Source organism: Pleurodeles waltl, chromosome 10, assembly GCF_031143425.1.
Source record: "Pleurodeles waltl isolate 20211129_DDA chromosome 10, aPleWal1.hap1.20221129, whole genome shotgun sequence".
Classification (NCBI taxonomy): domain Eukaryota; kingdom Metazoa; phylum Chordata; class Amphibia; order Caudata; family Salamandridae; genus Pleurodeles; species Pleurodeles waltl.
The window spans coordinates 972,625,204-972,652,318 of NC_090449.1; the positions used below are offsets into that span (position 1 = coordinate 972,625,204).

General features: G+C 40.3%; 1 protein-coding gene across 1 annotated transcript in view; it reads left to right on the top strand.

Annotated features, from left to right (window-relative positions):
• Window positions 1-27,115, top strand: part of TSPAN13 (tetraspanin 13) — an 84,474-nt gene that overhangs the window by 52,716 nt on the left and 4,643 nt on the right. Inside the window, exons 2-5 of the mRNA XM_069211811.1 lie at window positions 893-1,060; window positions 4,026-4,106; window positions 9,553-9,663; window positions 23,936-24,046. Of these exons, the coding sequence (XP_069067912.1) occupies window positions 893-1,060; window positions 4,026-4,106; window positions 9,553-9,663; window positions 23,936-24,046 (471 nt within the window). The remainder of the gene's footprint in view (window positions 1-892; window positions 1,061-4,025; window positions 4,107-9,552; window positions 9,664-23,935; window positions 24,047-27,115) is intronic.

Consider the following 27,115-nt stretch of genomic DNA (forward strand, 5'->3'; position numbering starts at 1 on the left):
TGATTGCAATGAGGAAAGTTGCAGTAGTCCTGCAGTTCACTTTGTCCAAATCAGACTTCTTACAGCTTTCTTGGGCCTGTCCTAGACCACTCATCCAATGCCTGAGATCCATCTTTCTCTACAGGCACAGGTAACTGTGGAACTTTTGCCGTGGGGAATTTAATGTACATTTTTAGAAACCTTTCTAATGGACTATTATTTGTGTTTCGCAACCCGTTCACCATTAAAAAATGTTATTCTATATAATTGCTCTTAATTTTTTTTGTACATGATGGTAGATGTCATAGTTTATGCTATCTTAAACTCTTTAGTAACTTGCATTACTGCTATTATAATGTCTCTACACCCTGCACTGTCACAGCTTACTTTGTGACCAACATTTACACCATCCCTTCCTCACCAAGCTGTCCTCACACGCCCCCACCAATTAAATCAGAACATCTTGTGACCCTCATGTTTTTCTGAACAGGTTGGCAGACTCAGAGAAGCTAGGTTTGTGATATTGTAAAATGTAAATACAGCCAGTCCTCACATTTCATATGCTTAGGATGGTGGGTTGATATCCAGGCAGATACTCTCCATATCAGTTTAGTCTACTATTCTATTGTCATCTTTTACTACCACGTCTGTATTTTAAGTTTTGGTTCACACTAATTGTAGAAGAGACCAATTTGAAGTGCACATTTTCATTAACGTCAGAACTTGCTGGATTAGAATATAATGTGATGCACAAACCGTTCTGGGACTGCGGTGTTTGGACAGAAGTTCTTTTTGTTAATGTCTATATGTTTACTCAAGCATTACCTCATTAAAGTGGTTAGTCACCTGTCTGCCTACACTGTTCACATCCGTATGTGACATAATTTTCTCCTCCTTTGTTTCTCCATTTCAGATGGTCAGCCTGCTGTTGATCGGGATTGCAGCGTGGGGTATTGGTTTTGGCCTCATCTCCAGTTTTCGTGTGGTCGGCGTGGCAGTTGGCGTGGGAATCTTCTTGTTCCTGATTGCCTTAGTTGGATTGATTGGAGCAATCAAACATCATCAAGTCTTGCTGTTCTTTGTATCCTTTCTTTTTAGCTACCAAGCTCAGCGATTTTAATGTACCTTTTCACTTACTATATGAAAATTGCAAAAAATGCCACTGTTCTATACTGCAACATTTTAAAAGGCATATAAATAGATAGCTGTAGCATTAAGGAAGTTGTCTTGTCTTGGAGAGCTCAGTAATCACCTAGGATGGTTTATGTGGCATCTCCCCCAGGCAGACACTGGTGTGGGGAAGCAATGTTTGATCTAATATTGGAGGAATATAGAAAACGAACAAAACTGCACCAAGGGCCTATCAAGGCCCACACTCAAGAAGAGGGAAATGGGTACATCAGATTTTCATGGTAAACCTAATTAACAACATGCCCTTTTGGCAAATAAAGGGAAGGCCAGGTTTGGCATATAGGTCATTAGGCTTCCTGAAATGTGACATGCTGTGATGCATGTATGTCTTAAGAAGGACAAGGAATACCAATGCACTTCGCCTAAATCTTCTCTCTAATAAGTTAGTCAAAAATCTTACCCCCTTAAGTACTGAGGTTTCTCCTGCCTGCCATCTTTGTTGAGTACTATATTGGAAATTCCTGAGATTTTTGTTCAAAGCCACTATATATTTTTACCACAATAGTTATCCAGGCAAAACTTGTCTCAGTATGCTTTCTTACACAGAATGCCCTGCAAATTTTGAAGTATGGGGAGAAAACCCTCAGTTTTCTTATTTATGAGACAAAACATTTTGGAACTTGCTGCCAACTTCAAAAGTAATACTTTCCTGCTTTCCACACTTCTTCCAATAAAAATGGTACTACAAATTTGTGGGTGGGCCTAATATACCAAGCAGAACCTCGTCTTAACTTAGACCATGCGAGATCAGTATGACCTTCACATGATTACAGTTTTTGTCTGTTCCTGACCATGTGGAAGCCCTACCCATGCATGTACATGTTAATTTTTCTCTGCAGACCTGGCAAATACAGAATGGTAGGCCTTTTGCCTTTGTCTGGAAGCACTAAAAATTTCTCTCTCATTGATGTGTGGAAAATTAGGTTTTTGACCCATACGTGCTGGGCCCACAAAGGACGTACCTAACTGGATTCCCCTAGGTATCTTGGTTTCAGAAATGGCCAGGACTGCAAGGGATGTCTGGTGCCAACTGACGGTAACCCAAATGTTGCAACCATTCCCCATGGGAACAAATATGTAATCGGATGTTTTTAGCATAGTTTTGTCATTTGCTGGACAAAGGCTTTCTCATACTTTTTTTAAACACATATGTATATATATAAGTAAGGGAGCACTTTTGTGTTCAGGGTGGGTTATTGGGTGGCAAGGGTATTTTTAGGGTTGGTATGGGTTATTGGGTGGCAAGGGTACTTTTAGGGTTGGTATGGGTTATTGGGTGGTAAGGGTATTTTTAGGGTGGGTATGGGTTATTTGGTGGATAGGGAATTTTTACGTTTTAGGGTAGGAATGGGTTAGGGTTTAGTGTGGGTATGGGTTTTTGGGGGAAGGGTATTTTTTAGGGGTGGGTGAAGAATTTCGCTCAGCTGGTGGAGTTTGTGGAGTTTCCCCCACTCTGTGCAGAGGGCAAGTTTGGAAAAACTCAGTGAAGCTTTCTCTAGCTCAGGTGGCTTCCTAACGTTAAGCTGGCGAGTGCAAGCAAGAGAAATCACTAAGTTCATGAGCAAGATTTCTGAAAGTGGGAGGTCGCAGCAGGTCGCTACCACTCACGTTAAGAAAGCTGCTGCTCGTGTTGAGGAAATTGCTGCTAGAGTAGAAAATCTACTGGAGCGGCAAAAAGAAGTTACCACCATCTAGAGCTCCACTTCATGCAGTTTCGCTGATTTTACAGCGTGGGATAAACTGGCACTGAAAAATAGCGCAAACAGTGCAACTTACCCAACCTGCACCGCACACAGAACCCTTTCAGCATGATGGAGTTTTTTTGGCACTTCCTGGTGTTCTGCATAGCAGAAGTCCGCAACCTCCACCCAGGCCTAGTTTTCTAATTAAGTTCTTTGTTTGGAATGTTTTGTTCATGTTTATAATTTTTTGTATACAGTGCCCTTCAGCTTGTAGAACAGTAATACAGTTTAAAAGCTTAAATTGACAAGTAATAATGTCCTAATTTGGAATGTTACATCTCTAAAGAATATGCAGAGCTCCCATCAAGTTTTAATGCCAGCACCCTGCCTCACTTGTTCCCTGGTGCTAAGGGCAACTGAAGCAGGTTTTTGGTAAAGTACCAGAGGAAAACTGTATACATGTGTGTCTTAGTGAGCCTAAACCTACCAAGAATGACATTGATGTCTAAGCAGAGAATTCTGAACCACAATAAGCTCCTGGAACAAGGCCACACCTTCTGGGCTAGCACTCCTCTTCGGCTGAAACAGTTTCGGTGCAGCTTCCTCCGCAGGTATGCTCTGGAAACAGGCTGGAAGGCTTTTTGGGCCCAGGCAGGAGGATTGTTTGAGGCTGTCAGATATAACCCTGTCTGTTTCCTCAGTTATACTCTGGCATTTTCTAGCTCTAGGTGAAACCTGCACCCAGTCACAAAACCAGTGTGCTACCTCAGTCTACCTTCTTTAATCTCCTCCCCATGTACATATTGACCACTTGTATGCTTCAAAGACATCTTATTCTTCAATCGAATTGTTGAATGAGGACATAAGCCTTTTTTCATCTCAGTTGACTCATCACCCAACTGTAATAATTCTACCAGGAGCAGAACTCATTGCCTGCTGTGTCAAAATTATGCAACAATTTCCCAATACCTTCCTCACCACACATCCATTACCATTAAATTGTATTATCTTCAGTGGTTGATTATTGTTCTCCTTGCTGTTATGTAAAGACTGGGTTCATTGGTTGTACATTTGCCATTTCGTAGGGCTTTGAGTGATTGCTTTTCTTTTGAAGGAGAGCTAGGTTTCTGTCACTAAAGTACGAATATTAGTCCTTAACCATCCTTCAAACAGTACATGATCATTCTCTTCTTGGTGTTCATCCTTCAGTTCTCCGTTTCTTGTGCATGTCTGGCACTGACCAAGGATCAACAGGTAAACAAAGGTTATATTAATAAATGGAACATGCTATATGATAACATTGACTAAATCTTCAAATACTTTTTCTCTTGTTTTCAAACCTGAGAGTTTAGTAGCACTCAGTAGTGAGAATACGGACTACACTCTTTTCAGGGCTTGGGCTGCTCAGATTTCTTTTCTGTACTTGCGTGCTTTGTTCCTCATTTATATAATTCACCTTACTCCCCACGTCTGTTCAGCACGCCACCTACTTTCATATACATGGATGGATGAATTCCATGATGCCGGTGTTCCCTGTTAAAAACTCAAATAACTCCTTATCTTGTAAAGGAAAAACAATTATTGGAGTCTCATTGCTTTGTGAAAGTATATGACATAGAACCTGAAATATGCTTTAAAAACAACGTGGTTGTCATGGTATCTAACTTTCCCGAGTCTGCATTGGTTGCTTGCTTCCCACGAAATTGAAGGCTTCGGGTTATTTATTGTCTCCAAAGGCTGTACCCGGTTCTTTAGGTCCTGATCCTGTAAACTTTCAAAATAAGATGCTTATTGAAATGCCTACTGTCATGCCTCAGTGCCTGACTACCTATTTAAAATGCCTGATGCTTACCTTCTTACCTTTCGGTGTCTCCTTTAGTATGCCGTTTTGAGGCATATTTCTCGACCTTCAGTCAGTAGTATGTATGATACAGTTAAACCAGACCTTTTGCAAAAATCAGGCATCAGTAGTCAAAAAACCCTTTTCTAGTGACGAAAACTCAATAGCTATCTAGGAAAAGATTTCATTCCAGAGGTTTTGATGTCGTAAATGTTGATTAGATACTTTTTAAGAACCCATCCATTCCTAATAATTACAAAATTAAATGGTTCTGGCTCAATATTGCCAATAGAATCCAAGGTCACAAACCAGGTTAATATACTCGCTATTCAGGAACCTTAAATCAGCCCTCTAAATAACATTGCTCTCCAAATTGAAAAAACTTGCAGAAATTACAAATAGTTGCATGTCTTTACTTGCGCTCTTACTTCTATTCTAAGTATCAGTATACAAATAAACAAGTTATTTCTTCCTTTGTATATAAATATGAGAATATTCTAACCAGTATGACTAGTGAAGAATCATACGGCGTCCTCTTTCGAATCTAGTTTTGACTCCCTTACAAATGTGCTGAAGAAATGCAGAAAATATGAAACCTAAGTTAGCCACAACCTTCTCCCCTTCTGGAACAATCGAACTTTTTAAATCTGTGTTCAGTCCATTACTGATTCAAAAGATGTTCCTTCTAAAACGTGATTAACTGGTGGGCATGGTTTTACTGCAGACTACCCTCTTCAGAGCTTGATATAAGTATCCGGGTGGAGCACACAGCAGCAGCACCTGTCTATTTGGGAATTCTGCCTGCATTTCACTGTGCAATTTATGCAAAAGTGTGAAATGTGGCATACAAGATTGTTAATTGGAGGTATAATAGACTAGGCGCCATTTTACACAAAGGACACACTTCACCTGTTGGCGTCACGGTGCACCAGGCACAAACAGGGAAAGAGCGCCTTATTATGCTGAATGTGCTGCCCCCTGGGCAGCTGCGAACTTGCGATGCCTTCGGGCAATGCATTCAAGTGAAAGCAGGAGTGGCTGCTTTAAGCAGTCACTCATTGGTTCACTGTGCAATGGCACCCACCTGCACTTCCAAGAGGGGAGAGTGAGCCCCTTGCAAATGGGTGCAGTCAGTGACTGCACCCACCTGCAGGGCGGTGTCTGGAGGGTCCACGGACCCCCATCACCCCCCTTTGAGAGGGTTGCTTTAAAGAGGCACACTAACAGTGCACCACCTTTTTTATGGCTCACTGTCAGTTTCTCTCCTGAGGATACGTTTGCCTCTTCGCCTATGTTGGTACGGGTGCAGATTCAAAGTGATTTCCTCATTTACAGGGAGCCAGGCCGCCATGCAAATTAGGAAATCCTCTTATGGTAATGCTGGTGCTAGCATCTGCGGGGCCTTCTGTAATACCTAAGTGCCCCAAGGGTGCACAAAGCTGGTGCAAACTGAGCACTTTTTGTAAAATGGCCCCAGGTGTTTAGGACAAATGCGTTTCACTTTCATTGACTGCATACGTGCTGTAATATTGCACAGATGTGATGCTTTGGCCAGCCTTGAAGGCGTCAAGGAGCACAATATATGCAACTTTACTGAGATAATGTTTTGGACATTTTGGTAAATTGCAGTAATTGTTAGGTGTCTTTACTGCTCATTTGATCGCATCTTAATATGTTAGACTCCGCCTAACGTAATCCTGTTTTAATAAATATATTTTATTTAATTGTACAAGTTAAGTGTACTTTACCCCTGCCCCAAAAAGTAGTTCTACTGGCTCTACTACTGTTACATTATGTGATTTTTTTTTTTATGGCAAAACACTCCCAGGAGGGTATCCTGGCACAGATATGGGCCGACCCAGGGTCAGGCTTAGGTGAAGAGTCAGGTTTTAAGTTTCCAGTGGAATTCAAGAACTGAGGAGGCGGCTTTGATGTTCAGGGGCAGATTGTTCCTGGCTTTTGGAGCGAGGTAGGGAAAGGGTGATCACCAGATCTGATGCTGTTTGTGGAGTGTGCAAGTAGGAGTCCAGCTGAGCAGAGGTGTGTGGTAGGTTTGTGTAAAGAATCTTGTTTAAATATTTTCCCTTTTCTACAAAAACAAAACTCTAAAGCCCTTTGCTGTTCCTTTTTTCTATTTCAAGGCTATCTTAAATAAATACGTGTTCTAAAACAAAAGATAATATGGCTAACTTTCCTGATAGCACAGTAGTGCACTAGAGCCAATGCAAGTACAAAAGCAACTCATTGCTGATGGATGGAGGCTGCATTTGTCTGCAAGAGCTGGACTTGTAGACTGTCCTAAAGTGGAGCAAAGGCTTACAAAGTCATAATTGTGATTTGTTTCCTTTTGTTTCTCGCACTGTAGCACCAATTTGCTGTATTCCTTTCCGTGTAGTTAAACAAAAAATAACAACACTATCTAATTTCTATAACAATCTGTGATAATGCTAGTGGACTTGATGCCAGCTCATGCCTACCTGGCTAATTCTTCACTGACATTTGGCCACATTGCTAAATGGAGTGAAGGTGTGAGGGACTTATAAGATATGTGAGCATACCCTTTCGGTCTCTTTTACACATCTCCAACATCATGTACACATTCCAGTTCATGCCCAACATTTTGTTATTGGGACTGTCTCTACCTCTCGAATTTGAATATGTAAATTGAATGGAAAAAAAAATATGTGGGTGCCTTATCCCAGTTCTGTTCTTTGCTCTTGTACTATAAAACCCACAACTTAGCCTCTCAACTTTGGATAGTTCTCTTTGATATGAAAGTGTTCATACAAAATGTAAACTTCTCCATGGTAACTTGGGAAAGCTCTGCTGTAGAATGACTTCACTGCACTGACTGGCACAAGGTATGTTGATTGTGCTGTAGAGACTACCTCACTGTTTGCATCCCAGCCGTTTGTGGTAGGCAAGGTTAACCACTCTGGTGGCACTGGGTAAGGTGGTGCCTCAGTGTTACTTAAAAAGAATGAGAATGCCATGCAGCTTGTTTCTGATGTAGGATCCAGCTCATCACTCAGGAACGCTTTGCAGTTCTTCCCCTTACGTCTTTTATTCTCATTTCCATTTAAATTCAAGTATTTGTCAAATTCAAGGGCACAGAAATCAAGCTGTCTCTTTTACCATAGTGATGAATTATGCCAAATTATGGTTAAAAGACAAAATGGGGTTATTATAAAGAGAAAAAAGAAATCAGTAATTCACATAATAGCAAATATGCTACCCAGTTCTGGAACACATAATTCTGAACAATCACATTATCTGCACTGGGCAAGTGCAAGAGAAAAATAGCCATATGTAAATGGGCATAATCACAGGCAATTTAGAGCCTTTTCTATTTAAAATAAGCTCCAATTCTGTATGGTTTACTCTTTCTTGGGGCTTGGTCAATGCATTGTACTTTGTGTCCATAGAAAAAAATAGCAGAAACGTCTACATTTGATACAGTTCCTTTCTGCTATATATATTCTTTATCTGTGTTTGGCATAGTTCCATCTATAACCACAATGATGGGCTTGTGAAAGAGTGCCGTACACCTCTGCCAAGCTACTGTCTCTGGCTGAATTTTGACAACGTTCTGCAAGTACCATAGTTTATATAAATGTTTTAAGGTTAACAAACCTTTTATTCAAAATAAGTTTTTCCAAATCTGTTAGTCTCAATCTTTTCTGATTCTAGACAAATCCAATTCTGGATTTAGTTTTATTGGTGACAGTCTTTACTTGATGGCTAACTTAAACTGAATATGGAGTCAATAATTCTGGAGTGGCAAAGACAGTGTTCTTGTCCTGTGGTTTGAAGAATAATTGTTACATGCATTCTTCCAAGGTATTTTGAGAAATAATTTACACAACTCTGAAAAGACTGTTAGTTCTCAGAAACAGGACCTCCTGGAGCCAACCTAGAAAGATTTGTATAGCAGGTATCTAGGAGCACCAGCAACCATTGATGATTATTTTCATTTTAAATTTCCTCCTGAGTGAGAGCTATGGTTGTTTTAATTTAAAGACCTTCAGTCAATTGTGAGCCTATGGTAGTGCCTATTACCACTCTGTGTATGGTGATACTATTCTAGCTAATACCTTTAAATAGCTTTCTTTGGACACCTCTTTTTCTGAAAATTTGCTTGAAAGAATGCATAGCTAGCTTTCATTCATTAAACCCTTCTTATCCTGCAAGCAAATAAAGCTTCCTCATGACCTCATACTGCTTTAGAAGTTACAATATTGTTTTTGGAATATTGACTTGATCGATCAAGGCCCTATTAATGTATTTTTACTGATATTCACTTTGGACATTGTGAGGTTGAGGTGCATGGTTAATATTGAGCACACTGTCAGCCTTCTCTTTTTGGACACTAACCTTTGCACTGTAGGATAATCCATTTTAAAAGTGAATTTACTTACTGGTCCTCTTGTGGTAATAAATATTGTTGCCCAATAGGTATCATCTCTTGTCCAAAAATATAAGTGCTCTCTTGAGCTAATGTCTGGACATCATGAAATTGATGATTGAGTAATTTGATTTTTGGCTCTTCATCCCTGTGATCCTGCCTTGTCAAATCTGTTTGGGTGACCTTGAATATTAAAGGTGACCATTTATGTGACATACTACATATGATTATATATACTTGTAGATGAACGATTGCACTCCTGCGGTAGACAGTGTTGATGTAGTTTAGCAAACAAATTCAGAAGGGAACCTTTTGAATTGCTAAACACAGTTTATTAAACTTTGCAGCAAGTGAAGCTGTATGTCATTCAAATCTTACCACAGTATTGTGCTTATTATTCTAACACAATCTTTAAGATACTGTTCATGCTGTTCCTACTTGTTTGCTCTTCCTAGCATAATCTTTTAGAAGTGGGATGGAATCACACAGAAAATGCAAGACAAGATGTGGAGAGAAATCTGGACTGCTGTGGATACGTGACTGTGCCAAATGACACATGCAGTGCTGTAAGTACTCGCTCTCTAAATTGATATTTATAATGAAATGCAAAAAATCATGTGATACCAGAGGAAATTAATTCAGAAAAATAAACATCTGCTCCTTAGGTAGATGAGTTCACTAAATCTATTTTGGCTAGGGTAAATACATTTTTTTGTAGTTTAAAACATGAGAAACCAATAGTAAACATCCTCAGACATGGACTGCCAGTTAGTATCAAGCTATATCTTAAAGAATGTTTCGGTTATTATACAGTGCAGGGAGCCATAACCACAGTAGCTAAAGATTGGGAGATGGTTGCATGGGGACTAACATAGGTGTCACTAATGGACCTTTTTATGTTGGAAATAATGTTGGGCTGTAATACTTACATTTAATTAAACAATACATTCACTCACTATGGGACTTTAAATATCCTGCATCCTCATAACTGAAATCTGGACATTCCACTTATCAGCGGAGAAGGCATCCTAAACTAAAGTAAATGGTAAAGGTACACAATCAGAGCTCATAACCAGTTTGTGTGTTACACATTTTATTATGCATGAGAAGTCATATCACTAGAGCTCACCAGTATAAAATAAAAGTAGTGAAGGCTCCGTGTGCAACAGAGGACAGCAATCGAGCTTAAGAAGCAAAGGGTGTTACATGACTTAAGGGTGTCCATGACATTTATGATAAATTAAATTGAACCTAACAATGTTTAGAGATGTTGGAAGTTGATGTGACTGCTTGATTCGGATATTGTTTGGGGGAGAAAACATGACTTTTGAACTGTAAAATAATTCTAAAGATTTCGAAGAATGGAAATTGGGTAAGATAGGAATGCTTTCTTGTCCTTGGACAACATATCCAGGATATTAGCTTTGTGGTGCGATAGGGTAAGACATCTAACACTACAAAGTTGTAATCTAAGAGTGTCTGGTGAAGAAAATATCCATGGCTTTTTTTTTTTTTTTAGAATACTTACATTGTGTACATATATATATGTTAAATCCAAATTGAACCTATTCACATATCCGTAAAAGTAACCTTACTTACAAAGTGAATTTCTGTAATGGTTGGTTTTGGGTGGCCTCCATCAAAAGGTCAGACATGTAAATGTCTGACCTGTTTGAACTCTGAGGTTATATTATACAAATATCTGCTCTTATTTCTCCAACATTTACATCTGGAGTAATTAAATTGTGGTAGGTCATCACAAGTACCTTTGTATTGTGGTTTCCAAAATTAGAAGTGCCTTTACTTCCCAGGTATGTTGATATATTTTAATTCTAAAAAATGTATGTAATTATTTAAATGTATTTTTTTTAAAAATTCTAAACACACTATGTTAATTGAAATTTAAATGGTTAATGTATTTTATTTAATATAATGCAGTTTTAACCTATCCATTGCTGAACTCTTAAAAAAAAAAAAAAAAAAAAACTGTCCTAGCTACAACCTAAATACTAGCTTCCCTGAACCATAAAACCTCTTTACTACTCCTAAACACAACCCACCTCCCAACCCTTAAACCTGAACCCTAAAAAGTCATTTCTTCCCACAAAAATACCCAACTCTGTGCTCTTAGGATTACATATTTACCATTTCAAAATTCAGCGCTAAACCTAGAAAAAGTGAAACCATATAATACATGCAATGCTGTTATTTATTAAAATGTATTAATGTTTCTTTTTATTTCAGTGTACTTTAAATATTGATTACTTAAAATTAAATAGCAAACATTAAACCAATTTGAAATAAGTCTCTACATTTATTTAAAAATGAATATAGAATTTAGTATATATTAAATATGCCGACACTCAAACACGTGTGTACACATACACACACACATATATTAAAGTGTGCATATGTATTTCCATGTGTGTATACTCTAACGTATACATACATATATACATTTTGTAATGTTCAAGTAGGTAAACTTTAAAAATTAACTAACCTTTGAGGTAAAATATTAAACATTTACCTGCGATGTAATGACTCCCACTGTAACTCCCATGATGTAATGACTTCTGAAGTAGAGCTTGGGAATTAATGGTAGGTAACATGCTCATGATAAGTTAGTCCAGTGGAAATGTTAAATCTCACACTCCATTCTTTTGTATAACAGGATATTTGCTAATCAGCCGAACAGTCAATGTTTTTTGTAAAGCTACCCACTGCTCTTTTTACTTAGGTCTTTTCTATGTAACATAGTTTGAAAGAACATCCTTATGCTTTCATGATACTTTTATGAGAAAAAAACTGACACGCTTCACCTGTGTGTGAAGGGGGGGCAAAAAGATTCCTTCTTTATTTTATTTTCAAATGTTGTTAAGGAATACTTTACTGTGTTTGTCAGCTCTATGGGCATTCTTTAATTTTTTTTTTACTTCATGGAAATTCAAATTGGTTTTAATTGTATCCTTTTTTCTTGTGACTTTTGTGGCATATGAGGTTATCAGCACTGTCTGTGCAGGCTGTTGTCCCCCCTCCCCCCATTGTCCCTAATATATACACCCTTGCTCCCTGGCCATCACAGCACTTGGCCATCAAAGGTTCATTCTGGAATTTATGCTGTACATTTTTCAGTGTCAAATGACTCCATGAGTTCTATTTTCTAATGTAATAGATGATTATTAGGAAACAGCCAGTGCCAACTGCCATCCTGTGGTGTTACAGGGTAGTATTTGTTCAGGTGGAGCCCATGTTTTACTAGTTCTCTCATCAGATGATACTGTACTGTATTGGCTTGCTCATCGAATAAGACATTTTGTTACAGACCTATACTAAAAGGTAGTACTGATATTGTCAGTGTAAAGTAACCTATTCTGAGGTTACCTTCTGTACACAAGTGCTAGGGATATGGCAAGCTGGTGTCCATACCCAGAACCAACACCTTACTTTCGAAATCCAGGAGTGTTTGTTGAATGACATTTTATCCTCTTAATGCATACGATAAATTGTTTTTTAATTAAATGGCTCATTTACAAAATTCTCCTAAATATCGAGTAAAAATCTTGTCTTCAGCCTTCACTTTAATCCCGCCTTTGAGAACAGAATCAATACCTTTTTGGAACTGTGGAAGCATTCAGATTAGAAAAAAAACATTAGAGCCATTCAAAGGCACAAAAGTGTGTCCCTTTTTTCACATAGTGAAAATGTATTACAGACTTCGAGTTTACTGTGTCATGTCCTACGCGATGCCACCAAAAGTCCTGGCCTCAAATGTTAGCTTTACAAGTACCTGATATGCCAAATATCATTGGGTTATGGCTGTGGTACTATCAAAAAGCAAATATACAGATTGTTAGACCTGGCATCCTTAGCCTGGTTTCCCCCTAAAATTTTGCCTTCAAACTTCCTGTTTTTCTAACTTTGTTTTTGCTGGCTTTCGAAATCTGCATATTTCACTATTGCTGACCAGTGCTAAAGTGCTTATGCTCTCTCCTTAAAACATAGTAGAACTAGGTTAGACCCAACTAGCAAAGTGACACTACTTGTGCCCAGGGCCTGTCAATTAAATGCTACTAGTGAGCCTGCAGCACTGATTGTGCCACCTATCTTAGCAGCCCTTTAAACATGTCTCAGGCCTGCCATTGCAGCCTGAGATTGCAGTTTTGAAATGCCATGTCGACCCGGAAAAATAAACCTTTTGCTAATTCCAAGCTTTCCTTTTTAGTTTATCTAAGTTACCTCTCGAGTAGGCCCTGGATAGCTCAGAGGGCAGGGTGGAGTGTATTTAAAAAGTGGGGCATATACTTTTAAGTTATACATGTCCTTGTAGTGAAAAACTCTTACATTTGTTTTCTTTTCACTACTACAAGACCTACCTCTCTCACAGGATAACATTAGAGTTACCTTACTACATTTAATTTGTGATATTTCCCAAACTGGAGCAGATAATCAGTTCATGTTGGTGTCTTTGGAAAAATCCTCTTTCATGGTAAAGTCGTATTTTAAATTACAGTTTTGAAAATGTAACTTTTAAAAAGTTTACATTTTTTTCCCTTAGCCATTTAGTTAATTTAGCCTCTCCCTGGGTCACATATCTGGATGTAGCTGAAAGTTGGGATTGATGTATTCCTCATAGCCAGCCACACAGAATAGAGAGCTTAGGTGTGCCCGGATGGACCATCATTGGTAGGATAGGAGGGTGGAGTTGAGCACAGCTCTACTTATACTTGAATAGGCTGTATCCTGCCTCCACACAAAGGGTGCTTGGTAGTTAGTCCGGAGCCAGAGCAGGGAAGGCACAAAACCTGTGCACTTTAAAGGGAAACCTGTAGAAACTTCTCCCAAATCAAAGGTTGGCCTAGATATTAATATTGTCCCCAGGCACAAACTCTTCTTTACACGTTTGGACCTTTGAATATTCTGCCAGGAAGAAGGACTACTTTGCTGCTGAAAGGACTGCCACTCTGCAGGACTTCTGTTCGAAGGACTGCTGTCCTCTTGCCTGGGTAAGTGGACTAGACCTGCATCTGGTGAACCCAGGGCCCCAGAGTGACTCCAAGGTCTAGCTGGTTGGCCTTCTGACTTGAACCTTAGGGTCATAAGACTGCAATAACCTTGACCCCAGCACCTGGACTCTGCCATCTGTGAATCTACTCTGCCAAGTGGTGGTCACACCCCGGTCCTGGACCCTTGGAAGAGGGCCTTATGTGTACTGCCAACCTCTGGATTCACAGGACTGATGCATCTTCCCTGCAATATGGCACAATCCACAGCAGAACTGACACATCACTGATGCATGGATCTTCCCCATCACAAAGACGTAAATTCCAGCCTGCCACCTCAGCCACCCTGTGCACGGTGCATCCTCAGTACAAGCCCTTGCATCCCTCCTTGACAGCAGCCTGGACAACAACGCAGGACTTCGCATCCCAACCTCGTTGCATCTCAGAACCGAAGCATTGCTTTGGCTGCGCGACCCATCTTCGGTGCGGACTCTCGCAAAGCTCCGCACACCTGGATTTAAGGTACTTTGTTTAGTGAACCAAACTGGGTCCCTGTAGTTGGCCCATACTCCATTGTGCTCAGTCTGAACTTTTGAATTTGTCCCGCTCCGGTACAATCAGGTATCCACAGTTTGCGCTTTGTTCTTTTAGAGCATTTTTCACTGAAAACTTTAAACTTGTATATCTCTGGTGTTATTAATTGGACTTTTGTTATTTTTGTCCTGTTTTATTTATGAAAATTTTCTCTGTCTAATCTGGCATGAGACGCTTTTGTGTGTGGTGTTTCCACTTTATTACTGTTTGAAATGTTGCACTAATACTTTACACAATTAATTCCGAATTAAGCTTGACTTCTCTGTGGCAAGATCCCAGAAGATTGAGCGCAGTTTAATTTAGGGTTGGCTTGTGCCTCACCCCAACACAGATCGTGGTTGCTGTTTGACCAGGGCTCACCCCAGTCGCCAACCACCGAGTTTCTGTCATAGGCGATTTGATTATATCGAGTAACAAATTAATCCTACAGATCATACCTCTTTTTACCCTGCTTTGACAATGCATCACTTTCATGTCACGCCAATAACTCACCCATTTTTACAATACTTCACAAAGCCAGATGAAATTACCATGAATATTCAAAATGGTTTGTCTCTTTACTACATCAAGACCGGAAATACTTTGTGTTTTTTGACTTACCAACATGACAACTTGGTCATGCATGAGACAATACCGGCTAAGTCTTGCTATGGATATTTCCATCACAGATAGGGCATTTAATGAACTTGCTAAAAAAGTTTCATGCCGCAGTGTTGTGCAGTTTCTGAATAGATGGTCATTTTGTTGAGTTTTCTTTTATCATCTGTTTTTGAGTCACGCAGAGTGCAACACTTAGTTAAACAAATGTTGGTGAAACTGTATGAAAAAGATGATACAGATCTCGGGAGCAATGTCAGTGTAGAAATAAGTCACTTCATCTGGCCTGATGTAAACATGTATAATTATGGTGAAGAGGAAGATCCCACGTTTGTAACCAGTTGTCTCTTTCTTGTCATCTAGGGAGCAATAAGAATGTGACCTTATGTGTGTTTAAAAAAAAAAAAGCAGTCTACTTGCTTTTTACTAAATACTCATCCAAACAATATGTTTGTCCAGTAGATGAGACCCATAGATGTTCCTGTTTGGGCAGGAGCGGTACTAGACAGGACTTACTTGGTCACATTACCCACTCATGGTCTTTGACATCCTTAGAGCATATAAGATGTTTTCTGTTGGTTTCTCAGATCATTGATTTCCTAGCTACATGTTAGTCTAAAATCACCCAAAGATAGATTGCAGAGGGCACAAGACATGCAGGGTATATGAGCTGCATCTGTGGTGATTGAGGCCTTTACTCCTGATATCCTTGGGCCCGACTTACTAGGGATCCTGATCAACTGGACCATCTGCCCTTCTGTATTTGACTCATAGTGGTAGCCGTGGAGGAGCAGTCAAAGGCCTCTTCTGGGCAAAGTGTAGATACAGGTAAGTGAACATGACTCCTAACTCAAAGTGCACATAGTACTCACAAAAAATCAATGACCAGTCAAATACCTACATTTATTTTTAAATCTACACGTGTAGAGGAATACAAACATTCATGAACAATAACACAATCCCCCTGCGGTTAGGACACTAGTTGTCAGTCAAATCCCTCCCCCACCCACTTTCTTCATTTGTAGCTGCATCCAGGAAATGCTTACTAGTAGACTGCACTCAACAGCTCCTCTTTGGATCCTTAGTAGTTAGGCAAAAGTGTCTATGGTGCTGCAGTACAGCTGGCATCGAGTCCCCCTGGGCTCCAAGAGCCCAGTTCTCACCTTACTCTCTCCGAATGCGCACCTAGTCCTTATACTGTTTAGCAGCTGCAAACTCTCTCCTTTGAGCAACTCCAATTGTTCCAGTGATTGGAGTTGCTCCTGCTTGACAAACATGAGGTAAGTCACTTTCCTCTAGCGGGGGTTGGGGGTTTGATCATCTGGATCCTAACTGGAGCCCCAGTGAGTGTGCTTTCGGTCCTCAGGTAATCCGTTAGATGCAGATCACATTGTGTCGGCTTAACTTGTCAGTCATAGCAGTAATCCTCCCATCCAGGCAGTAACTCAAACTCTTGGCCACAGGGATACCGACAGCCTCTCCTGTCATAGGGAGTTGCTGCATTGCTCATGTTGTGGGCACAGTCTCTTCTTGTGTGATTGCTTTTACTACGGTGACTCGTCTTAGCATATGGGGTTGGGAGGAAATCACCAATATCTCTATAATTCTGACAGAGGTGGGCCACTGCTTAACCACTTTGGGCCAGGACTTTCCCTTCTTATAGTCCATATCTAGACACCAAAGTATGATTTAGGGTCTAAGTCTTTTGAGGTTTATGTTGGGAATCAGCTTCTTTTGAGGTGTATGCCTTTCCTTTTATTCTTTCCTCTTGTAAGGCTTTCTGTCACAGGAAGGAAGACTTCGAAGCTGATTGGGCAATCTCATGAACTGTGTTATGGGACAGAGTTCACACCTGGATGTCAGGTAACGTGATATGTGCATCAAAATATTAATCCTGGGCTCCCAGCCCTACTGTTTATGATTCCCCTATGAGCCCCATCTCTTTTCTGAGATGTGTCCAGGCCCCTTCCTTTTGATCTATCCCTGAATCAACGAGCAAACTTTTAAAGTGTAAAAGGAGAATTCCATCCTCCACTTTTTTTCCCACCCAACTCGCAGGAATGCAGCAATACACAGATCTGTGTGTGGGGATTCCTCTACTCCTCATGTTTTTCTCAGGCAATCCTGGGCTTCCTAAAAGGATACCCACAATCCTGCATCTGTAATGGCTGCATTGAGGTAACAATGCTGGTCAGAAAGTGTGCTACGATGTACACTGAATGTAAGTGTGCCTGCAGTTGTACATTACAAGATCTTATGCGAACTACAGAAATTAAGAAGATGTTAGAGATGGGGCCTGGCCTTGACCTGGAGCAAACAAGCCTTCCCTTTGCCCCGCCCTTTGCCTCGGCTTTGCCAGGGCACATCCTGCACTGCAGGAAGATGAGGTACTTGTGAGTAGCACATATATTCAGTGCATGCGTACAGTCAGTGCGCATTGTTCCGTACTGTATCTTTTTTGTATTGTACCAGGGAGTGCCATTTGCCAACACTGCCAGCACATGCAGTCACCATGTGCATGCTGTACACATTTCAAAGCTTCCAGTAAGCACACATACACCCAGCACATGAATTTATGTTGCATGCACTGCACAAAACTACGTCTCTCATGTGATGTGTTCTCAACAGGCACACATAGACTGGATACATGCACTAACCACACATATACTGCACAGTACTGCTCTGTCAATGCACTGTACCCTATCAAAGCACACATAAATCCAGTGCTGAGTCACTACTCCTTCTACTCATTTGCTGTGCAGCACTCCACATCTACCTGATGTCATGGCACACATCCATGGTCTGTGTTTACCTATGAAAAAAAATCAGCTTTAGGGATCCACACAACAATACAGTAGGGCATTCAGGGCAGGGGTACACTCCTTTAACCATGCAGAGGACCTTTCCATCCCAACACACACCTTTTATATTATAATGGTGCCTTTAGCTCTGCACCACAATTAGCTATCCTGTTGTACCTTGTACTTAAATAACCCACTTAAGATAAGATAAGATGTTTCCTTTCGTCCTAATGTTAGAAACGTCAGTAGTACTGTTGTTGCATCAACATCTCAATATTTTCAACCTGGCATTTTGGTTTTGGCCTCATAGCTATGAAATTACTGTTGAAAGGCAGATGTTTCCTTTCTTTTGGCTGTATAAAAGTAATTTAAGTGCACATATCGAATTCCACAGCTGGGTCGTGACAGGATTGGGACACACTAATGCCTAAGGTGCAGCTCCAGGGCTCGATCTGTACACGCCACACCTGCTGGGTAAAATACACTTCAGTTTGTTTGCAATGAGTTTTTCTTGCAGACATAAAAACAGTATTCTCCTTTCAGTCAGCCGCCTTATTTCGGAAAATATAATTACTGAGCAGGGAAAGGTGTTTGTGCTTCAATGCAACAAGCTGTGATTCCAGGCACTGGATGGAAGTATGTGTTTGACACATCGCTAAAAATCTGTTGAGAGATGGATTCATAGCACCTGTCCTTTAAAGGAAAAGGGTTCATTGTGGGAGTTATAGTTTGGCTTCTGACGTGGGGATTTCTGGAGTACTCCACTTTGCCTGACACTTGAAATCCAAGCGCACATTAATAATTTTTGTACCTTCCACCTAAGTACTGGTAATACACTTGAAGTTCTGCTTTCTGCACCTTCATATTTAGAGCTGATGTGAAGGGCACTTTGTATTTGGCAATGTGTTCTTGTGATTCTCTGCATCTTTTGGAGCTCTGGTGCGCTGTCGCTTTCAACAACTTTACAGTGACACAGTGAATTCTCCTTTCACCTTAGTCTAAAATTCATGGAATTGTGTTTACAAATTTTCAACCCACTGCCTCAGTGTCTTCCTTGCTGTTCTTTCATTATATATCATAATTTGCATTCTGGCTCATCTGTTATACAAGCATTAAGAATTATTTTTCGTATTTCCACTGCATTTTATGTATTGCATTTTTATAGGGAAAATCAGGGTCACAGAATTCCTTTAACATTCAATTTCTGAGTTCCTTTATTGAGTTATTACCTGGAAAAGGGGGTGGCTCGCTAATTCAATCATTGTTAGTGATTTTAATATACACTTATGTGCGAGCCCTCTCAATGCTGTAATTAAGGTATTTTCACGTAGGATCCAGAATGATTACATATGGAACATTCAAGAGAAGGCATACAGCTAAATAATATTTTTTAAATAACAATTGGATAGACTTCTTTCTGAACAAGTTAGCTAAATCTCCAGTTTTGCAACTTTTACTGACAGGACTTTTAAAACATTTGAGATTTTATTTTTGTTTCTGTCTGTTTTTCTCACTGATATCTAGGTTCAACATATCACATAGTGTTTTTAGTAATCACAATCCTGTTTGTCTTACCCCAAATTTGTACCTTAGTGACATAGTTTAGGGCCCAGTATTAACCCAGGTCCTAAACTCAGTGATCAGAGAGGGCCCCCCTCTTTCTTGGTTTACTACATTTATAGTTCTTGTCCTCAAAAAGGGTGATAAGAACAATCCTCAGTGTTAGACCTTTATCCCTAATTGATTCGGTCGTAAAGGCTTTTTGGGTGAGTATTGTTGGCAAGACTGTCCAGCTGGGTGGACCGTCAGGAAAAGGCTGGCGGAGAACAGGTGCAGGGGGCCAGAGGGGAGCCCTGCGCTTGCCATTCACTTGGGACAGTGAATTATGCAAGGGTGCTGGTGCACCCTGCGGGCTACAACATTGCCGCTGGCTCGATTACGAGCCAAAGACAATGCTGTAGCCTGCTTCTCGCTAGGCCGGCGGGTTGAAACCAAGGGAGAATAACATGTTTTAAGACTGCAATATGGTTTCAGACAAGGGAAGTCTATCACTGACCAGTGCCCAGCCTGTACCTAGTTGTCAACAAATATATGGTTGCTCCCTTCAAATCTATTCACCTGGCCTTTGTGGATCTTACATAGGCTTTGGATAGATTGTGGGTAATCTTTTTTTGGGTGGGGGTGGAAACCATTTATTTGTTACTTTCTGCTGAACCTCCACGCTTTCAGTTTGGCATTAGCCAGGTATTTTAGTGAGTCTATGTACACTGATCACTTCAAGGTTGGAAGAGAGTTCCATCAAGGCTGTATATTAGGCCCTTTTTTGTTTTCCCTTTATAATAATGGTCTTGAACAGGCTGTGCTGACGCCTAAGGCAGATTGCCTAACCCTGTATTGCTTTATGCGGAAAACAGTCTTGATGGCTAGGACTGGCAGGGGGCTGCAAACCCTCTTGAATAACTGTGCAGCCTTCACGGATAAGCTTTATTTGGCAGTCAATTTTACTAAGGCCCTCATTATGAGTTTGGTAGATGGGAAAGCCCATCTTCTAAACTCCCCACAAGGTGGCCACTCCCAAAGTGGCGACCACTTCGCGGGACCTACTAGGAGTTTCCCGCTAGGTCGGTAGGTGGAAACCTTGGTTTCCGCCCTCCGGCCTAGCAAGAAACATGCTACAGCATTGTCTCAGACTCGTAATCGAGCTGGCAGCAATGCTGTAGCCCGCAGGGTGCACCAGCACCCTTACGATGTTTACTATCAGTGAACATTGTGATGGTGCTGGGCAGGGGGACCCCTGCCCTGCCCATACCAAGTACATGAGCAGTGCAAGGGCCCCCCTGCAGCCCCTTGCACGTGTTCTCTGCCAGCCTTTTCATGACGGTGATACTGCCATGGAAAAGTTGGTGGAGAAGAAGGTCGTAATCTTCAAGGCAGCGCTGCATGTACTGCTGCCCTGGTGGATTACGATCTCTACTACTGCCAGGCCGTGGGAATCACTGATCCCAGAGGTGCTGGCAGAAACCTGGCAAGCTGACTGCCAGGGTCTTTATGTGGCAATCGGACCACGACAGCAGCGGTGGTCCTGACCAGCAGCCTCGTAATTAGCCCCTAAGTCCTTTGTGAAGGTGTTGGTGCCTAGCTCGACTAAGATGTAAACATATCGTATGCAGTCACACCATTTCTAAGGTCAAAGCCTTCCCATATTTGGAAGTCCTGTTAGATTCTAACATGAACTGGAAACCTTTAGTGGTAGCTAAGACTGAGGAGCTTACTAAATCATATGCCACAATCTTCAGCCTTGTGTCTAACTTTGTGAAAAAACTTCCAAGCAAAGTGAATGTCCTAGGTTTCTTATGGAAGCAACATTTGGTGCAATGTGGCAGGTAGACATTTTCAGATATTAATTTCTGCAGTGGTTATTAAGATATACATTTCTGCAGTGGTTATAATTTTTCCTTCAAAGTACCCTGTCCTTGTGTGTCATGAAGAGTTGGGGGGTTGGTTACTTTAGTGACATATTAGCTCTCCATCATTTGCTGGCATGGATTAGATTGTGGACCAAGGCAAAACTTAGTCTGAATGGATTGATCTTGAAGGATTGCCTTCTGCTTGTTCGTTCTCTTAAAGGTCCTTGGATTAAATATATAAAGTATTCTCTCCAGTACCTGGGAAGGGGGGAGCTTTTTAATAACCCTGAGAGCATATGAAATTCAAATAGAAAGTAAATAGAAGGACAATTTTTAGTACAGAGATCTATGTATAGAGAGAAGAAACTGAATTGGTAATACCCACTGTCTGGAGGTATGACAATCAGCAGGGAGCTATACCTCTCCTAGGGTCAGCATTCAAGGATTCTTCATCCTCAAAGCATCAGATCAGCAACAAAGTCCTTTAGAAGCACCATCAGGGAAGTGCAAAACTTGAACTGCACAGAGAACAGCAGGCTCAAGAGCCAAGGGAAGACTGATTTAAACTTACAAAGTCAATTTCTATAGTAAAGCACACAATTAGAACTGATTTGTCAGTTCAATGGCCTCACATCAAACACAGAAGGCATCCAATCAAAATTCAATAAAATATCAGGTTGCAACAATCCGGTATTTTCTCAGGTTTCGTCTGGGTTCTTCTCCTCTTTCTGTGTGAATCCAGACAGTCAATTACAATTTACTCTCACTTGTATCAATCCAGTTTCTTCCCAGAGTGTACAATGGACCTGTCTCAGTCCCATGTGAGTCTGCATTTGTTGAAACAGGCCTAAATGTTCCGGAACCAAGGTCATTTAACTACAAGTCTCTGTATAATTGAACAAAGAACCTTTTACTACTGGCAAAGCATTTCATGAGAACAGAACCTAGAGGAAAATTTCACTGTAGAGAGAACAGTGATTCATCACTTTTACATGGCTGCAAATATGAGCTCTACAAGCCTAGCTATGCTAACAAAAGAAAATAATGTATTAATACAGTTAATAAAATACATAAGGGGAGATTTACAAATATTTTGCACTGGGTTAGCATTACAAAAGTGACGCTAACCAGCACAAAATTTATTTTTCCTCGTTTAATTTCCACTGCAAGTCTTATTTTGCACTGGAAAGTAAGCAAAAAGGTTTTTTTGAGTATGTCTTTGTCAATCTGTCTCCAGAGCTAAGCATAGACTGCCTGACCTGGCTGCCCTTGGGTCAAGTGTGTAAAGTGAGTACATTGGCTGCTAAGTTAAAGTGATCTAGTGCTCGAGGCAGTAGTGTATGTGCTACTTTTCTCAAACACAAAGAATGACCAGGATTTGCAATGCAATGAGTCTCACGTTTGCTCGAGTTAGAGCTATTAGCATTGTAAAGTCCTAACTGGACTTTTCTTGCCATAATACATTGAAAATGAAAAGTAAAAAAGTTGACATAAGCGAGCTGATTCAAAGTGTCACGGTCGCCATGAGGACGAAGGAAGGACACAAATAAAAAGAAGTTTGTTCGCAGTCAAATATATTGGAAATCTTGCAATTATCTAGGCAACAGGGTCGATGGCCAAGGCGGTAAAAAACCCACCCCAAGAAGGGACAAACGTAAAGCATTTGCCAATGATAACAAAGGATTTTTGAAAGGCAAGCCAACGAATGAGTGAAAGTGATGGTTGTGAGGTGGGCGTGGTTAAAAGCCCATAATACTAACAAAAAGTCAAAGCACTTGCACGTTCAACCTAAAAAATTAGGATGTCATTGCCTTGCTGCAGCCCTACTGTTTCACATCACTAATGTTTCATACTGATTAGCATTTCAGAATCACATGTACTGAAATAGCCCTCTCCTGTCTCTGTTGTAGTTTAGGAAGGATAGGTTATTTTGCAATCTTGATCACAGCATGGGTGTCGTTGTCTCTGTTCTAAGTTCACAGTTCACTTTTACAGACTGAGGTCAGATAGTCTTTGCAGGGCCGTTGAGAAAACAATGAAGCAATTTGATGCCCTCGTATGGCATTAAATATACATAATCAATACTTCAAGTATTTAACCTGTCGACCTGGTGCACCTTAAGGAGTTGCATAACTTTTAACATTTTCTCCGAAATGTAGCACATTCCAGACAGTTTGTTTCTGATAAAATGTTGCCAGGATCACAGGTTTGCCATCTCACCAGTCCGGTTCATGGCCTGTGTCACCGCTAAGCTGGCTTTAATTGCTGTTAGCTCATTGTAGTAGACTGTAGGCTTTCTCTTTTGCTACTATTTCTTAAATGGATTGCTTTTTAATATGGAATTCAGTCGTTTACATTGCATCAGTGTCCCAGTCAATTGTCTTGACCTGAGAAACGTCACTTGTTTAATACTTTTGTACATATTTTTGTTTGTTTCAGAGCTGCTTTGTGTCCCATAGTTGCAGCCCGTGTGCACCGCTATTGGAAGAATATGCTGGAGAAGTGTTGAGATATGTAGGAGGCATAGGTTTCTTCTTCAGTTTTACTGAGGTGAGTCAAAAGTGCTGAATTCAATTTAAAGATCTTCAAAGATCAACCTCTGCCTATTTTGGTAGTTTCTGCTAAACTCGTGTTGTGGCATAAAATATAACCACTGTTTAATGTAGACCACCGCTCACTTCAGAGTAATTGGTCAATACTCTGGTTGTCATTTCTGTCCTTAAAAAGAGGATTGTAAATGGAATACTGGAGAAACGAATGTCACAGTGTAATAGTGCATAGTACATAAACAGCATTTTCTTCTTACATGTCCACTGGGCAAACACTTCACCATCCGTTCAAGCACCTGAAAAAAAGTAAATGTCCCAACATGTCTTTGCAAATACAAGTTTACTTCCAAAGCAAAGATGCTTAATCTAATCCTAACAAAAGAGAATTAGACCATATTTTGTGCCCCATTAAAGTGGGCTTGGTTCTGGCTGATTATGATGATATTTGAGTCAGAACTTGATATCCCAAACTGTTATTTGTAGAAACCAAAACTTGAAGACACATTGGCCCTACGAAACATATAAACCCAAAAAAATAGGCCGCCTCACTCCTTTTATTTGCAGCTCTTGAATAAGAGCAAAAAGCTGGTAGGAAATCATGACAAACAGCGTTGCAATTCACAAGACCTCAAGACCTCTCAAGACTCAAAACAAAAGTACAATAGATACAAGTCTAAGCATAACCAATAAAGCCATTCACTTCAAATCGCAGCATCACACTTTCATGTCACTTTTCTTCTCTGTGCTAATGGCCCTTGGATTTGTTCTGGATTAATCTTTTGAGAATCCTCAGTATGCAAATTCTGAGTCTACCTCTTCTGTTTACAAACATTCCCCCGTAACGCTCTTAAGAGAGATTTTGACACTATAAAGGCATTGCTGTGTTACAAATCTGTAAATACGAGAGTTAAATTGTGTTTCTCCTCTAGTGACCACTCACCTTTAACATATCTTGCCCATTCCCTAACCTCTTTGTTTTTTAATATAAGAGAGAACGGAAGGGCAGTGTAAAATCCTTCTGACACATAGAGGGCAGAGCGTGTGCTACTTATTCAACTTAAATCATGTTGTGAAAATTAGATTCTGGCACCTTCTTCCGTTGCTCACAACGCCACATGTACAAATGACTTCTAGTACGATAGTCACTATGGTGAGTAACTTTTATCAAGTTTGGGAAGTTCCTCCCAAAAACCACATTGCAAGAACCCACGCATTGCACTTAAAGGACACTGGATTATTTGCAGCCTCCAATAATGGACCTTGTGTCCTGGTCTTTTTCAGAAATGTTTTGGGCCTTAAACATTCCACCTGAGAATTTATTTAAGTAACAGATACAAATAACTCATTTATAGCATATTTTTGTCCAGAAATACTGAATGAAAAGTGATATGTTGGAAAAATAGTTCTGATGGTTAACTAAAACAAATGTACCTCCAAACATCAATGTCTATCTTAGAAAGTAGGAACAGTCTTCCTTTAAGCAGAAATACATTGATTGACTCACTAGAAACGTTTGTGCAAGTATCAAGAAAGACTGGATACGGCATAGAATAATGTACCTCTGATGTGATGGTGAAGTATTTAAAAAAGGTAATTGATGGAATGTTTGAATTCATTTCAGCCACTGGTTTTTACTCAAATCTGCATCCCAGACCATTGTTAATTTTCACACCATGCTGCCTCAGTTTGGATCCAGCGATATGTAAATCATTCTTGACGCTGCCCCAGTAGGAACAGTCCAGGTCATCCCTGAACTGGAACACAAGCAACCCAACACTGGTTTCACCTTTGTTAGCGCTCATCAGTTGGGTATTGCTTGGTTCGAATGGCACAGTGTGCACAGGACCCACAGCTGGGCATACCTGCCCCACTGAAGGTGTTGTAAAGTGATTTGTATTGATTGGTTCATCAGACCATTGGTATCTGAAATGCACGAGTAAATGATCACTAAATAAACAGGATAAATGCACACAACAGATTAAAAAAGTACCATAAATACAGGAGTCCTTTTAAAGATGGACAGTGTTTTAACTTGGATACTGTAACCAGATGGGCACTTCCACACCAGAGGTATACAAAAGAGTGATGGATGGGATGCTTGTATTAATCTCAGCCACTGTTAATTACTTGGGCTACATCTCAATTTATCGTTATTTCGCACATTCTGCCACTCCTGTTTGTTTTGTTATGACTGGAGAAAGAGTAGGGCCAATCCGAATAAGCACTTAAATGAAGGGTTTGCAGGATATATTTTTGTGATTGGATGTTACTTAAGGAGGCAATATCGTGCTTTCTTCTCCCCTATAAATACATCTCTTACCTCCCCAGTTACAATAGGTAACATATGATACTGTATTTACCAGCATCTTCAGCATTTAAATGAGGATTGCCTAAAAGAGGGCATACTAAATACAGCTTTTGCCTTTCCTCATCATATCCCAAGGATTCATACATGTCTGTTGGTTTAAGATATATATTCATATGAGTTGCCTCCAGAAAGAAGGAAAGGGGGGAGGTACACAATACAGATGTCCTGTGCTGCAGCATTCCACTCCAATTCACCTTGTGAACTAATACTGGCCCACAGACATTCCTGCACAAATCATGTTCACAGTGTGGAGGACTGCGCAAGGGCAATCCTGCAAGCTGCTTGAGGCGCCCACTCTGTTCTGTGTGTGTAGGAAAACTCCACTTGCTTCTAATGAACTTTAAATAGATTGAAGACTGATATCAGCAATGGAACAGAAAGCCAACCAGACTTAATCCATCCATTGTTAATTTAACAGGTATGCTTAATTGACCTAATGATCATCTTCAACCATATATGAATAGATGTTAACATTATCCGCAACCTCAATATTTTAAACCAATACCTCAGGGTTCATTACAAAATATGCATAATATTTACTACAAAGGAAACTAATATGTTTAGTATAGTCAAACAAGTCTTTAAACCTAATAACACTGAAGAGTGAACAGGCCTCTTTTGCCCACGTTCTTTGCATGCTTCATCTTTCCTTTTGTCCGGTATATGCCCCAATAATGGCCACTAAATCTCACTGCTATGACA